This window comes from Nomia melanderi, chromosome 3 (genome assembly GCF_051020985.1).
Source record: "Nomia melanderi isolate GNS246 chromosome 3, iyNomMela1, whole genome shotgun sequence".
In the NCBI taxonomy this organism is placed as follows: Eukaryota; Metazoa; Arthropoda; class Insecta; order Hymenoptera; family Halictidae; genus Nomia; species Nomia melanderi.
In genome coordinates this window covers 2,912,768-2,928,501 of record NC_135001.1, presented here as the reverse complement: position 1 = coordinate 2,928,501, position 15,734 = coordinate 2,912,768, and the positions used below count along the sequence as shown (strand labels likewise).

At 45.3% G+C, this 15,734-nt stretch overlaps 3 protein-coding genes across 13 annotated transcripts in view; 2 read left to right on the top strand and 1 right to left on the bottom strand.

Moving 5' to 3' along the window:
• Nucleotides 1-11,714, top strand: part of Psq (pipsqueak) — a 32,030-nt gene extending 20,316 nt beyond the window's left edge. For 8 of the 10 annotated variants that reach the window (XM_076366065.1, XM_076366064.1, XM_076366063.1 and 5 more), the window contains 6 exons: nucleotides 7,096-7,359; nucleotides 7,548-7,710; nucleotides 8,071-8,226; nucleotides 8,769-9,107; nucleotides 9,361-9,811; nucleotides 10,242-11,714. In XM_076366065.1, the coding sequence (XP_076222180.1) occupies nucleotides 7,096-7,359; nucleotides 7,548-7,710; nucleotides 8,071-8,226; nucleotides 8,769-9,107; nucleotides 9,361-9,811; nucleotides 10,242-10,446 (1,578 nt within the window). In that variant the 3' untranslated portion in view covers nucleotides 10,447-11,714. Of the gene's footprint in view, nucleotides 1-332; nucleotides 1,220-7,095; nucleotides 7,360-7,547; nucleotides 7,711-8,070; nucleotides 8,227-8,768; nucleotides 9,108-9,360; nucleotides 9,812-10,241 lie in introns of those variants that run through there. The other 2 variants (XM_076366062.1, XM_076366061.1) reach the window with 2 other exon arrangements.
• A 568-nt stretch (nucleotides 11,715-12,282) lies between these two features.
• On the top strand, nucleotides 12,283-13,431 carry LOC116430298 (adenosine 5'-monophosphoramidase HINT3). The gene is made up of 5 exons (XM_076366113.1): nucleotides 12,283-12,480; nucleotides 12,542-12,659; nucleotides 12,745-12,938; nucleotides 13,005-13,163; nucleotides 13,290-13,431. The coding sequence occupies exons 1-4, from the start codon at nucleotides 12,406-12,408 to the stop codon at nucleotides 13,041-13,043; spliced, it is 426 nt and encodes a 141-aa protein (XP_076222228.1). The 5' UTR covers nucleotides 12,283-12,405; the 3' UTR covers nucleotides 13,044-13,163; nucleotides 13,290-13,431.
• On the bottom strand, nucleotides 13,322-15,300 carry LOC116430297 (mitochondrial enolase superfamily member 1). Of its 2 annotated transcripts, XM_031984220.2 has the most exons (6): nucleotides 15,021-15,298; nucleotides 14,743-14,845; nucleotides 14,550-14,665; nucleotides 14,327-14,481; nucleotides 13,681-14,264; nucleotides 13,322-13,617 (listed from the first exon to the last, which is right to left on the bottom strand). In XM_031984220.2, exons 1-6 carry the CDS (start codon nucleotides 15,099-15,101, stop codon nucleotides 13,322-13,324), a joined length of 1,335 nt encoding a protein of 444 aa, XP_031840080.2. In that variant the 5' UTR covers nucleotides 15,102-15,298. The 2 variants fall into 2 exon arrangements, with proteins under 2 accessions (XP_031840080.2, XP_076222225.1); XM_076366110.1 differs by having other exon boundaries at nucleotides 13,322-14,264; nucleotides 15,021-15,300.
• Between the last annotated feature and the right edge of the window lie 434 nt (nucleotides 15,301-15,734).

Genomic DNA, 15,734 nt, shown 5'->3' with positions numbered 1-15,734 from the left:
CGTCCTGCCACCCGCCGGTTTTCAACCCCTTGCCCCGCTGTCAGGGACTGGTCAGGTGCGCTGGCTCGCTCGCTCGCTCCATGCGAACGCTCAATCGTTCTCTGTCCACCATCGAGCACGCATCCCCCGCGAGTCTGTTCCTCGTCGTACCCGCTCGAGCACTGGCTGAGTCCGTCCTTGTTCGTCGCGTCGGCGAATTTCGCGACGTCCTCCGCCTCCACCTCTTTCTCCTCCTCCGCTACCACCACCTCCTCCACCTCCTCGTCGTCCTCCACCTCCTCCTCCTCATCCTCCTCCTCCTCCTCCACCTCCTCCTCCTCCTCCTCCTCCTCTTCCTCCTCCTCCTCCTCTTCCTCCTCTGGCTCTGGCTCTGGCTCTGGCACTGCCTCCTCCTGCTCTCCGCCGCGTCCTCTTCATCTCCTCGCTCCTCCGAATGCCGTGCGCCCTCAGCACGGAGCGCCGAATGCCATTTCACTTTCGTTGGGCTTCGCCGCGTAGGAGATCGGGCCCTGCCAGGAATTATCCTCTCGTTCTACGTGGTCGTAACCTCCTCGTACACGGTTTCGTCTGGCTTTTTCACGACGTCGACTCTACTAACGCCGCCGACACCAGCTCGTTTTCTCGTCGTGACTTCTGTGCCTCTTCTTCTTCTCCTCCTCCTCCTTCTTCTTTCTCTTCCTTCACCACCACCTCCTCTTCCTCCTCCTCGTCCTCCTCCTCCTCTTCTACTTCCTTCCTCTCTTCTTCTTTTTCTTCTTCTTCTTCTTCTTCCTCTTCTTCCTGTTCTTCCTCTTCTCCTTCTGTTGCTTCTTGTTCTTCCTCTTCTCCTTCTGTTGCTTCTTGTTCTTCCTCTTCTCCTTCTGTTGCTTCTTGTTCTTCCTCTTCTCCTTCTGTTGCTTCTTGTTCTTCCTGTCCCTTTTCTTTCTCTTCCTTTTCCTTATCCTCCTCCTGTTCCTCTCCTTCTTCCTGCGTCTCTTCCACGTTTTTTCGCCGCCACGTATCCTTCGCCCGCCTTTTCGTTTCACCCTCTACGCCCTCTTCACTCTCTTCCTCCAGCTTGTCTTCCTTCCTGTCCGCTTCTGCCCCCGCGACCGTATCTTCGCGTTGTTTCCCTTTCTCCTCCTTTTCCGTTGCTTCTCGGCACGTTTCCCTTTTTTCCCCGTACGTCTTCTCCGCTCTCTCGACGAGGGACCGCTCGCCCACGGACCACCGCAGCCAGGTGAGTGATAAACGATAACGAAACTTTGTTCGCGCCACAGACGGGACCGAGAACTAGTGCGTTGTCTGTCTTGCTTACGAGTCGCGTCGCGTTATTGCACTGGCCATTGCTCCGATGGACTTCTTTCAACCGACTGCCGGCAGGGGAGAGAGAGAGAAAGAAAGAAAGAAAGAGAGGTGGACGAAGAGAAAGAACCTAGTGATCGAGCAGCAGAGAGAGAGAGAGAGAGAGAGAGAGGGAGAGAGAGAAAGAGAAAGAGAGAAAGAAAGAGATAGCGAGAGGGAATCAACGAACGACAGAGGCAAAAGTTTCGCATGGATAGACGGCTCTGGATGTGCCACCCGCCGAACCAAACGTCCGACGACCGTGTCTCTCGTGCACGTGATAGCCTCCACCGCCGCCGCCGTCACCGCCGCCGCCGTCGCCGCCGCCGCCGTCGTCGTCGTATTTCCAAGATATTTTCGTGTGCGCTGGGAACCGTTTCGCGTCGGATAATCCCGCTTTCGCGGTCTCTCCTTCCTCGATCACATCGCCGCCGAACGGAGTCCCGTTGTTGGCTAGCCGGCTGCGATATTCGGCGACGCGTCGCGATCGTGTGCAAAAGTGTTTTTTTCTCATGAATGGAACACCAAATCGCCCGGCACGCGGCCCACGACGATACGCGTTGCCCGGGCACGTTCGCGAAGTGTTTACAAAGTACGCGACATGCTCGAATAGATTCCGGCTACCGCGGAGCCGAACGAATCGAACCGAATCAAACGGGCGCGGGTTCGCGATACACGCGAGGCGTCGATCGGACGCGTGCACAGTGCGTCGAACACGTTGAATAAATCATGGAACCCGTGTAAACGTCGGCTGCATCGACCCGTGACCGGTTGGATACGTTTGTTCTTCTTTTCTCGTTTGTCCGTTTCCCGCGAAGTTTTTTCTGAGTCGAATTAGTGCTACCGTCGAGGATTCTGTTTAGTTGGGCGAGTACGTATTTGTGAGTCGCGTTTAACGTCACACCGACGCAGCGGATGAGGAATAGCGATGCCCATACGTTTCGCGATCGGCCAGCATGTCCAAATCGGAAGTCGTTTGTCCACGAGACAGGCGGAATGCTTGCGGGGGTTCGGCCCGTCGTGCACGAGAATCCTTTGGAACGCCTGCGAAACTGCGCCGTCCGCATTATCAGGCTTCTCCGTTTCACATTCGTAAACATTGCCATCACGCACGTCTTATCTCACCGGTTTAGAGACCATGCCGTTAGATAATCGGGCCAGCCTTTCAACGATCGCGATCGGAAACACGTTCGACGGGCAACGGGACTGCGGCCTTATGGCGTTAAATTATATGCGAACGCTCGTAACCGTGTTATCTAAAGCTAACGATCAAATTTTTTCTGTTCATACCTCAACAGTGACGGACATTGTTTATCGCAGATTTAAATGCGAGAAGGGCTGGGATACGCTCGCGAAATGAAACTCACGCGACGCGAAAATGCCCCGTAGAGGCGTACGTTACGCGAGGTTGTGCCATTTTGATGGAAGAAGCAACGAAAATATTGGCAACTCTCAGCATCCGACGTATTCTGCATTTGCTCGAGAAGCACGTGGTGGTCGCGCTTCCATTCAGAAAGGAGGTTATGTAGCGTGGAGAAGAAGAGAGGAAGGTTATGCTCGTGACGCCCGTTACATTATCAATTCCGTTATGGCGCCGTATTCGTAATAGTGGAGACCCTACGACCATCTTCGGGGATTCCCCTGTGCGTTCTCCTCTCCGCTTTCCTCATCGTTTCTCTCTTTCACATCCACACCTCTCCCTCCTTCCTTCTCTTTCTCTTTCACGATCTGTCTCTCTCTCCCCCCCCCCCCCCTCTCTTTCGGTTCAATCCATTCTTCCTCCCTCTTGCTCTCTTGTTCCTGTGGCACACCGGGTCTCTTCCTACCGGTATGTCTGTATAATGTACCTTTATACCTGTCTCCTGGAACGGTCTTACGGAGACCAACCAACTAACCCCCAGCCACCCTATCGCGTCCTTCCTGTTCCGAGTGGAAACGATTCCGCGGTCGATCTTTTTGCGGATTTACACCTGTTGGACTTCTCGTTCTATCGCCCCCTTATTTCTTCCTGCGAAAGAACTCCACCCCACGTCGCGTTCCGCCTCGACGCGAAGATCTTTCAGCGATTCACCGCCCTCCGCCCGCTCGTGCGACCTCCCTCCCCTCACCACCCTCGTGTTCGCTCTTTTATGCTTTTTCCCGCCTTCCAGGACACGCGGCTCCGACTCCGTCGCCCCTGTGTTTGATTCCCACGGGTGGAATTCTTGCAACTTTTCCTCGACGGTTTCCCGAGCCGAACGCTTTTCGAGTGAAATCTAAATCGATGACGATTCCTATCGCTCGCCGCCACCGGGACACGGTTTCTAACGGTTTCCCGTCATCGGGCTGACCGTGGTTTTTCTCGTGGTCTTCCATCGGTCACCCACCGACTTTCCGGGAACGTTCACAAGTTACGCCGTGCCCATTCGCCCGTTGCGAAGGCACAGATCGGAAGTAACTAACAGGGGTAGAAATTTTTTCTCCCTCTCTTTCTGTCTCTCGTCTCGCGTCAATTAGTCTGGGATAATTGGTCGGGCGATGCCCTTGAACCCTAAGTATTGATTGGTGAGGTTGGATTCTGCCGGTGGCTTTCCCTCTTGCCTCCGAACCGATGGCACCACCCCTATGCATCCACCGCCGAACCAACCAACTACCCACCCGCTCCCTCTAACCCCTGCACCCGGCTCCCGCACTACCCTACCAACCCATTGCCTAGCGTCCGTGGTTCTCCAAGTCCCGTCGTCATCGTTGTCGTCGACGACGTCTTTAAACCACTGCCCGTCTTGGCGCATCCTTTCCGCCCGACGATGTTTCGTTTAATTGAACCATGACGAGTTGTTACCCCGGAAAAAGTATCATATCTTTCATCGTTTCCCGTTTATTCGAGACAACAAGTGTCTGTCTACGTTTGCGTAGATCGGATTCGCCAAATGCGTTTGTTAAACATTGATTACGCGACGCGTCACGAGCACTCATCAAAATTGACCAATCGCGGTCGTGAGGAAGTTACGAGGCAGACGGTCGCCACTGCGGAAAAACTTTTCGCCCGGAGACCGCCCCCGCGACCGACTCCTCGAGCTCGTCGCAATCGCGGTTTGCAAAATCTGCAACATAAAAAAAAACCGTCGGGCGGTAAAAAGAGAAGAGATAAAAAAAAGCACGTACAGAAAGGAATCGCGGTAGCGAAGTATCGTCGAGAGTCCTAATTACTCGAGCCCCGGGTTCGTCGCGCCATCGCCGCCGCTGCTGCTGCCGCTGTCGCCGTAGCATGCACGTCCGACAGGGAAGTTCGATCACCCTGCCAGCGACCAATACTACGAAACTCACGGATTGTCGAGCCCCGAAGATTCGCGGACATTTCGACGCGGTTATACGTATCCGTTCGCAAGCGGCTCGGGGGTGAGAGGAGGCGTGTGAAGGATAGAGAGTCGGAGAGGGTGGATGTCGGCGAGAGAGATGAGCGGAGAGCAACAGAGAGAGGCCGGGACGTGTGCGTGGAAACGGTTGGAAGTCATCGGTGTCGGTGCCGTCGCGAGTGCCGTAGAGAGAATCAGGGGTTGGGGGTGGTCGATACGGCCCTGGGGCCGCGACAGCCGCGTCGGAGGCCTCCCCATTCTTCCTGCGGGCGTTTTTGCCTCTGCCTCTCTCTCTCTCTCTCTCCCTCTCTCTCTTTCTCTCTTTCTTTCTCTCTCTCTCTCTCTCTCTCTCTCTCTCTCTCTCTCTCTCTCTCTCTCTCTCTCCCTTCCTCTTTCGTTCGAGTTCTCCTCGTCTGTCCCTAGGCTGCTCACTCAATCGCTAGCTCAGTCAGATTCTCTCTCTCTTCCTTTTGCCTACCCTCTCTCTCTGCCTCTCTTTCCCTCTCTGTTTCTGTCGTCCGGACTCTCTTCTTCTCCAACCATGCCGCTGTGAACCTAGTCCTACCCACTAACCACCCAGTTTTCCACCCACGCTCCGCTTTCCAGCCGCCACCGACACCCCCGACGCAGGCTGCCTAAACCCCCACCTGAACCTCTGCTTCCATCGCCTAACTCTTCCTCTGCTACCTCACCCCCTCCCTTCAAGCCGCGTCGTTGCCGCCGCCACCACCGCCACAGCCGCCGCCACCACCGCCGCTCTCATACCGCCTGTCCCCTTGCCGACCCCGCCTAATCGCACCACCCCTGCCTTGATTAAAGAACAGAGAGCCTCAACTTCAACGCGGACCTCGCTCTCGTTCATTCGCCTCCCCCACCCTTTCCTCTTCCATCCGCTTCCCTCCTCGCGCCCCGTCCCTCATTTCTCTTTTCCATTCCTTTTTCTATCGTTTCTATTTTTTTCACCGACTCCGTCCATCCACTCTCTCTCCTCCCTCTGTTTTCTATTTCCCTCCTTTTTTCTGTCTCTCTTTCTCCCCCGCCGCTCCCTGCTTCTGTTTCCGTTGTTTTCTTGCCGAAGATTGTTTGCGTTACTTCGGTGACTGGCTCGCGTCTTCCTCGCCGGGGTGCGTTCGTACGTCAAAACTGTTTCCGGAAGCAGGAAGGATCCTTTGTCGCCACGTGGTCGCGCGTCCCGAAAATTTCTTCTCGCGTTCCGCGTCACGCGGAAGTCGACGTCTTTTTTCAAGACGTCGACTTCAATCCCCGTCCCGAGCGCCGTTCTCCTTCCGGTCTTCCTCTTTCTTCTCTTCGCCGCGTTCTTTGGTTTTCCTCCCGCGCTCCTTTTCCTCCGCTTCTTCGTCTTCTTCTTCTTAACGGCCGGTGTGTGTTTCCCTCGTGCACCGGTTTCAAGGTTAAGATCACCGAAAGAGGGTGTGGGTGGGGATAGGGCCGGGATGAATGTCGGTAAACGCAGGGCGGACGACATCGCCGTGCGGCTCCGACGCGGGTCGACGCACTTACCGGCGATGAATCGCTGTACGGCCGAAACTGGATCGTGGAAACTGATTTTAGACCGAGCCGCCACGGCCAGACGGCCGCCTGCGAGATGAAACTGTATCCATGCCGGGAACGGAGCGCAAGGATGAGGTTTTACCGGGAATATGCAAATCTGCCCGGCCTCTGGCCACCGACCGGCTCTTCTCCCGGTCCCTTCTTCTTCTTTATTCCTCTCAGAAAGCGGTTTACCGAAATGGGTTATCCCATATTTGGCCTTGCACAAGCGCTGGCCCGTCCGTTCGCGCTTCGCGCCATTGAATCGTAGCAATTTCCGGAAATATTTTGATGCGACGTTTCCTCTTTGTCTCTCTCGTTACACGCTCTCCCTCGATACAAGCCCGGACGCTGCTCCCCGTTACGCGACAAGGTAGTCGCGCATAAAGAGACGGGCATCCGCCGAACCTGGATTCCGAGAACAGAAATGTAGACCATCCTCGTTATGTGTTTCATAGCGGACCCGGTTGGGGATCATAAACCTGGGTTTCCGTAGTAAGGAACGTTCTATCAACATGCCACATGTCACGCAGAATTTTCTATATAAGTGTCATCCACTTTTATGTCAATGTCCCTCATTCAGATTTATCGAAAATGCTTATATAAATTCATCCTAGTATGAAACATACGACTCGACACTGCGCATTGAACGTTGGTAGAACTTTTGTACCGCGTTTTAGGTCCCCTGAAGTTATCAGTTCTGTAATGGATAAAGTATTCGAATGAGTATCCCACTTACCATTTCCTTAATTAGTGGTGAACGATCGTATGCGAACATTACGGAACAGGATACACCATATCGAATAATCACCCATAAAGTTTTCTTTGGAGGAGTGTATGTTGTCGAAGAAGGGAAGTTTATGGAGCATCGATGATTTTGTTACAGTCATTGTTGAAAACGGCCGATCAGCTGAAAATCAAGGGTCTCTGCGAGGTGCCGGAGAGCAGGGACGGTCCGCCATCGGTAAGCTTGAGCTCGCCGCCACGTGAACCTGGCACACCCAGGATAAACTTCAGCAAGCTAAAGAGACACCATCCACGGTACAAACGAGCAAGAACCACGTTCGAGCCTCGTGCGACGGACTCGAGGCACTACGACAGGTATAAAGAGGAGGAATCGAACGAGAATTACAATCCAGAGAACAAAGAGGTAAGTTTTATTACAGTGTACGGTTGTGACGGCTGTTTACGAGGGAGAGAAAAAAAGCGGGACCGCGGGGGGTGGGCGGGCGGGGGTGGGAACGGGATGCAAAGGGAAGAGCATGAGAACGTGACAGCCGTCCAACGAACTACCATCTCGTCACGGTCGTCGCTAAATTCGTACCGGATATTCCGCAGAATCACAGAGACTGGCAGGCCGAAGATGAAGATTGCACGGAGGGCACAACAGCAACAGTAGTTTTGGAAACGTGCCAGCGGACCAATAATAACAACAATAACAATAACAACAACAACAATAATAATAACAACAGCGGTAACGGTACAAACAACAATAACAACGGTAAGTAGGTGTGTTGGGACTTACGCCCCACACCTGAACCCTCGCGTAGTTGATATACAGGCTAAAGAATCATCAGCCGATGTGTTAAACAGATTTCTATCTATGTTTTCATTATATTTATGAGCCGTATAAATTGAAAATTAGAAACTAAAACAGGTCTCTCTTATGTTTGAATATTTATGTACTCGTGAAAATCTTTTATTCCGAATGGAATCTGAATTTATTTTATAACATAGCTGGAGGATGATAAAAGGAATTTCTTTTCTTGCTTAACCGAGTGTGTGCGGTGGTTTCAAGGTGTGGGGCGATTCTCCACCCCAAGAAACAACGGGACAGACTCTTTTCACTTGTAATTAAAAGGTGACATGTTTTGTCATACAGGGCTCGGACACTATGGACACCATCCGGATCCTGGGGAAGTCGACCTGCCCCCAGAGACCCAACCCACACCACCCAGTGCCACATTAGTTGGCACTACCATCACCCACTTAAGAGATCCGGATCATCATTCTACAGGTGCAATATCTTTCCGAACTTAATTGATAATTGCAATTATCAGCGCTCATTTAATGCTACCCTGAGCAGATGTACTATGAATGCGTTTTATTCGTTGACAATTACATATCTTTATTTTAAGTAATATATATAAATATGTATATAATAAATAGGATCATCGTATTGTCCGGTTTTAGCGTATAGGAAAGCTAATTCGAAAGATGCAATATTAATTTCTGGCCAAGTACCGTTTGCTAGGGGTAGTATTACACGTTCAATCATGACGGTGGTGAATCGTTAGGGGAAGTAAAAGCACAGCCATTCGTTAGATGGGGAGGGAATCAAAATAATTGGTCTAATCAGGCTTAACTAGTCGCGATTAGATTTGCGTTGCTCGGTTCGTAACAGCCCACGCAACCTCATTTAGTGCACGCATCTAGCTTTGCCTTCGTCGCTGCTTCTTTTGCGAAATTCAGGTGGTCAGTGAACGAACGGAACCACGATCGTCTTCGATCATTCGCGGTCCAAATGGAACTGAAAGCGTCAATCGTTTGTGCTTGCAGAGATTCAGAATTGTGACAGTGTGAAGATAAAGTTCGAAACGTTGCACACGATGGACTCGTCGGACACGATCGACATCGATAGTCACATGTCGGATCGGGCAAGCGTCAGTTCGAAGAACGCAGCGGATAGCGACAACATGATGATGATCACGCCGGAGCTGCTCGGTTTAATGCCCTCTGGAAGTTCGGTTCACTCGGATTCCGGCGAGAACAATTCGAGGGGCCATTCCGGACAGTCGAGCTCCCATCATCACGGTTCGAAATCATGGACTCAGGAAGACATGGATGCCGCATTGGAAGCATTAAGGAACCACGACATGAGTCTGACAAAAGCCTCCGGTAATTGATCAACAACTGATACCTATGTAACTGGTCATCACAGTTTTTGACTTTTTCTTCGAAAGTTTCATGTAAGATGTTTCTAAAAAGATTGCATGTTCGCCAAGAGAAACGATATTTTGTTTCTCGGAAAAAAAATAATAGAAGCATTACGCAGGAAACGTCGCGAACTTTCTCGATGACCTAATACATACGTATGCATCTGAATAATACATACGTTACATTTGAATAACTCTTGTTTCAATCGTTTCAGCAACCTTCGGCATACCGTCGACGACGTTATGGCAAAGAGCGCATCGGTTGGGCATAGACACGCCAAAAAAGGATGGACCAACAAAGTCGTGGAGCGACGAGAGTCTGAACAACGCCCTTGAAGCGCTAAGAACTGGCACGATCTCGGCGAACAAGGCTTCGAAAGCGTTCGGCATACCTTCCAGCACGTTGTACAAAATCGCGAGGAGAGAAGGTATTAGATTAGCTGCGCCTTTCAACGCCAGTCCTACCACTTGGTCGCCCGCCGACCTGGATCGAGCTTTGGAAGCTATCAGGTCCGGTCAGACGTCCGTGCAGAGAGCATCCACTGAATTCGGTATACCGACAGGAACCTTGTACGGTAGATGTAAGAGGGAAGGAATCGAATTGAGCAGGAGTAATCCTACGCCATGGAGCGAGGATGCTATGACCGAAGCCCTCGAAGCTGTCAGGTAAAATGTTTCCTTGCGCGATACTCCAATTTTCCATATGTTTGATATTAATGAAACTGCTTGAATGAAAATGATACAAAAGCAATGAGAGAGAATCGATTGTGAATAACCTAAAGTGTTTGAGATGCTTTCATAGCACTGTTATCTTTTTTTAACATGAAAAGACGTTAAGAGCTGAATTAAGACGTAGTAGCAAAACAACTGAATGATTTATGATCGCTAAACTATTTCCCAGTTTCTTCAATTTGTTCAAATCATTTATGAAAGAAGAGAATTTCTATTTTCTTCGGATTCTCGATAGTTGACCACGTAATGTGAATTTGCGTATAGATTGGTTGCGCCAAAGTTCAATGACCAGGCCATGGAAATATTCAAAATACGCATAGATTTTGTAGACCAATGAAGAACACATTTCGTTTCCGTGTTTTAGATTGGGTCATATGAGTATCAATCAGGCAGCCATTCACTATAATCTACCCTATTCGTCGTTGTACGGTCGTTTCAAGAGGGGGAAATACGAAGAACCAGCAGTCGGTGATCTATCGCAAGACGGGAGCAGTCCACATTTCCATCAGAGTCCGAATCAGAATCATTCGTCCGCCGTTCCGGATCAAATGCCTTACCAAGGCAGCTGAAACTTACCCCTCTATTAGAGCGTTAAGTTAACTTAATCATTGAAATCGTCTGCCGTCTGTTCGATCGGATTCATTTGAGAGAACAAGAAAAGGAAGCGAAAAACACGTGAAACCATGCAAGGCCACCGACCAAACTTGTCACAGAACGATTGGCTGAAGACTTTTACGAGTACACGTAACGGGGTGGATTTTGTCACACCCGCAGACGATGGGCGGCGATGGGAACAGGAGTGGGACACGCAGTATTAATGGTGGATTACCGTTAAGAGAATATTATGTAAATTGTACGATTTTTAATGTCAAACTGAAAACCGTAGACTAATTCTAATTTATAAGAATTATTTATAAAGAACACTTGTACAGTCGGGGGAAAATCCCGGTAAACCTACTTTTAGCGTGTAAGTCGCCCGCGGGCCGATCAGCGAGGATATAAAATATTCTACGAATGGATATGTTTTCACTAATTTAAATAACGGAAAGCAACCGGGACCGGTTAACTTAATTCGTGTTGCGCATTCATCGACACACGTTCTCTGTTCTTTCATTTCTTCCGCATGTTTTCGTTGATTCGTTCGTTTTTGAAACGCAGCTTCGTTCTTCTAATCTCGACACGACCGAGATTCGTGTATCCTTGATGGAACGTGAACGGTGCTTTTGATATATAAATAAAGGATTTATACATTCGTGAAACGTTTAGGTAAGATTGAGAAAAAGAAGTATAGACGTACACGTTCACACTCGTACACTGTAAACATCGGTACATACACAGATACACGTACGCACATATACGCGCATGTATATTTACAAAATTAAAATACGTAAAGATGAAAACGACGCTCGATAAACGTCCCTGAAAAAAAATGTAAGGTAATCGTGTATCTACCTTATATTGATTCGTGAAACTGGAAACACCGAAATCGTTTTTAAGTTGAATCACGATGAGGAATTTGGGTTCGAAGCTCTTCTTAAAATTCCATTGAAGCAATACTAAGCTTTTCTTGATTCTCGAGCTGATTTGGAAAGATATAACAATGATGCGGAAATGTAAATTTAGAAAGGGTACTTGAAAAATGAGCGTTCGTTCTTGTGTCGTAATTTCGTTCCGTTGTTTGTTGCATACCTTGAATAGATCGCACAACGTTGCATTTCTGTTTTCTTCTTCTTTTTTTTTTTTTTTAGAAAGGACTGAGTAGGATATGTTAAATATATAGAAAAAATGAAACTCCGTTTGAAAAACGTGAACAAGAAAATAGAAAGATAAAGCAGGACTTTAGTGATTTTTATCGTTTCTTGGAAACAGAGAAAGTATTTCTCTGTTGTCTCAACTGCCACCTGTAAAAATATGTTAAATGTATTATTAATTTATCATGCTCACTACTATATAAAAAAATATATGAAAAAGAATATATATACATATACCACCTATAAATATATGTACAGTTTATATATTTTAAATTAAAAAGTAATGCAATTTAAAAATCAGGCTTGTTTAATTACCACATCTCCCAGATTTAATTTAAATGGTTATTATTGACTTGAAATAAATAATGTTACTTGTAATAATATTTCATTATCGTTTATTTAGTTTCATTCAATCTTTGATACTAATGCTTTACACCTTGCGTTTTAGTAGATAGTACCAATTGATAAATATAATATTTAGCGTTTAATACGCATTGATTTTAATAATTGCAAACATTCATTGCTTGTTTTTTCCAATGAATTAATTTCTTTCATGCGTTGTATAGATTTCAATGCTTACTAAGAAAATAAAACGCTTGACTGACAAACTACGCGATAAAAAAAATCGTTCGAATCATTTTGAATCGCCCTCTGTATATATATTCCTGTCAACTATTTGAGTAATCAAGTTTCAATAAAATTCCAAAGTCCAGAGTGAACGACGTTGACAAAGTCAGTATCCCCGTCGGATGACAACATAACTGCTACATCAACTCCATGGAGACTCATTTGGAAAATTGTATCTTTTGTAAAATTATAGAAGATAAAGCACCGAGTGAAAAAATTTATGAGGTATGAAGGAATTAACCTCATCTGTCATAACGTAAGAAACCGTAAAACAATTGTTTTACAGGATGATGATGTAACATGCATCAAGGATATTAATCCAGCTTCGACTCACCATTATTTAATACTACCAAATAAGCATATACGTAACGCAAAAGCGCTTACAATCAATGATGCAGAACTTTGTAAGTCTTAGAAGGTTATAATTTTTTTTTTCATTTATTGAGGTATGGTTGTGATATATTTTATATTAATTAATGCATATTTCAGATGAAAAAATGGTCTCTACCGTGGACAAGATATTAGAAAAACAAGGACTTGATTCTGCATCTACTCGTACAGGATTCCATTGGCCACCGTTTAATACAGTGGACCATCTGCATTTACATGTTATTTCTCCAATAGAAGATATGAGTCTTCTCAGAAAGTTCATGTTCAAAGCTGACTCCTATTGGTTTGTCAGTGTACGTATATAATATATTAAATTTATACTAATCCATTTTATTAATATTAATTATTCTACTTTGTAGACTGATTATGTGAGATCACAACTGCAATCATGTAGTTAATGGACAATTGATATCATAATTTATTGTTGCCAATGGAACCTCTTTAAAAGACACTTTAAAGTGATTAAATAATTAGAACATTTATTATTCGAGGAAAGAAAACTTTCAATAGATGTACATGTAAGCCACACATAATTCTTAATATTCTTATAAATAATTCTCCTGTGTGCTGTGGTTTAATAGATTTTTATATTTATTGTTCCTTTTTTTGCAAAATATATATTGATACCAATGTAACAATTGTAGGATCAATATAAATCAGTACATCATGGTATTGGCTATGATGTTTTTTGGAAAAGTCCCTTTTCATACATATGCTTCCACTGCTTTCCATCAGGATGGACATAATTTTCTAAACAGTCATCTGTCAGTTTAGTAGAATATCCTGGAGACATGGGTGGCATATAACAAGCATTTTGAATCCTCACAGGCTGTTCAAAATGTTCGTGCTGTTGATCAACATACTCTATCACACGTTCTTTGGTGGTTCCAGTGAGAGAAACAAAGTCCCACATTTGAAGGTGTTGAACCATTTCACAGAGTCCTATTCCTCCAGCATGTGGACACACAGGGACTAGAATAAAAATATTATTAGAATGCCTCCTCCAGTGCCCAATAGTGTCTCCTCCTAACTTACCTCCTAATTTTTTGGACATGAAATAAACGGACAATATCTCATTAATTCCTCCAATTCTAGCCGAGTCAATCTGACAATAATTAATTGCTTTAGCTTGCAAAAGTTGTTTGAACATAACGCGGTTGGCGCACATTTCACCGGTAGCAACGCCGATACCGAATGGCCGTAGCGCCTCGGCGATCTTCGCGTGACCCAAGATATCATCCGGCGATGTTGGTTCCTCGATCCAAAGTGGCTTAAACTCTTTTAGCTCTTTCATCCATTCTATCGACTGATCGACATCCCAAACTTGATTTGCATCCACCATCAATTTATTTTCATATCCAATCATTTCGCGTATCAGGCGACATCTTCTGATATCGTCCTTCAAATTCTGACCAACTTTTGCTTTGAAGGATGTGAAGTTCAGATCCAGAAACTTCTTGCAGAGAGTCTTCACTTTTTCGTCGCTGTAACCGAGCCATCCCACTTGCGTGGTGTACGCTGGATAACCGTTTTTTATTAAAAATTCCTCTCGCTCCTTTTTCCCCTCTTCGCTGGCTCTGAGCATTTCTATGGCTTCCTCTTTGGTAACGACATCAGTGCTATACAATAAAATATAAATAGTTATTATTAATTTTTTCCAATTTAATAGTAGTTTACTTACATGTATCTGAAATCGATCGTTGAAACTAATTGTTCAGGAGTTAAGTCCACCAAGAGTTTCCAGACTGGTCTCTTCTCTAATCGAGCCCACAGGTCCCACAACGCGTTTATTATAGCTGCTGTGGCAAGATGAGTGACGCCTTTTTCTGGTCCCAACTATATCTCACAATAATTTGTTATATCTTATGTGATACGTTTATCAGTTATAAGTAAGTGATATTTACCCATCTTAATTGCGTCTCGCTAGTTAATTTCCTCCAAAACGATCCAAAGTTAGAGAAAATGTCAACAGTATTCTGTCCCTTTACCAAGTAGGACATTGATTTGCATGCTTGAGTAACTGAGAATATATTTAGAAATAATCTTAATTATTGAAATAATAACACATGTAAAGAAAAAATTATTTATTAAATGTACCGATTTCTGTCCCTCTACCCAGAGTGAATGTTAATCCATATCCCTCGATCCCTTTGTTGGTCTTTATCGTAACGTAAGCGCAAGAATAGTCGGGATCTGTGTGCTGTAGATTAACATATATCAATCAGAATAAAACTTTTCATTCAAATCATTATTTCAATTTAATTTGCAATTTTATTTAAAGTTTTTAAATTATATAGTTGAAAATTTGGGCTTTGTATTGTGGAGAATATTTGATAATTCATAATAATATTGATTATTAAATATGGTTTGCTTACCATAGCATCGCTACCATCTGCTAACAGAGATGTTGGGAACCTTACGTCTTTTACATCGACGTCTGTAATTAAAGTTGCCATGTTCTATCAGAAAAACTTGGTATAATTTCTGATGAATGTCCTTATATCTAATTCAAACGGACAGTTTAATAAAGAATGATACATGAAACGTCGTATGTGCCTATTTAAGCCTGAAAATATCAACTGTGCTCCTTATATCATATTACATAAACATTCGAGTACGTGTTATCTTGTTAACACTATAAACTCAACACGATGTAGATAAAATGAAACATTAGATAAGAGTCTCATTTTCATAAAACTGAACTTATGTAAATAGGATTTTTTTACTCTCTTTTGTTATTTTGATTTCTTCTGTGAATCATTAGCATAGCAACTGCGAGGCTGACAATGTGTGAAATAGTTAGTATTGTATTTACAAAATTAAGTATTTAATACGTTAATTCTCTTCTATTTTTGAGCAGAGTAAAATTTAATTATTTTCGCAATGCTTTTCTGCTGTTCATCTAACATATTTGTTATCTTTGTTAGTACTGTACAATTCGTTACATTTATCATTACATAGCATATAGCTATCTAGCGATTAAATGATAATAATTGATTAAAAGAAATCAGTAAAATTGGAAAAATATGAATTATGAATAAACACTGAATCTGATTGTTTTAGTTTATATTTTTCAGTTACATTTTTCT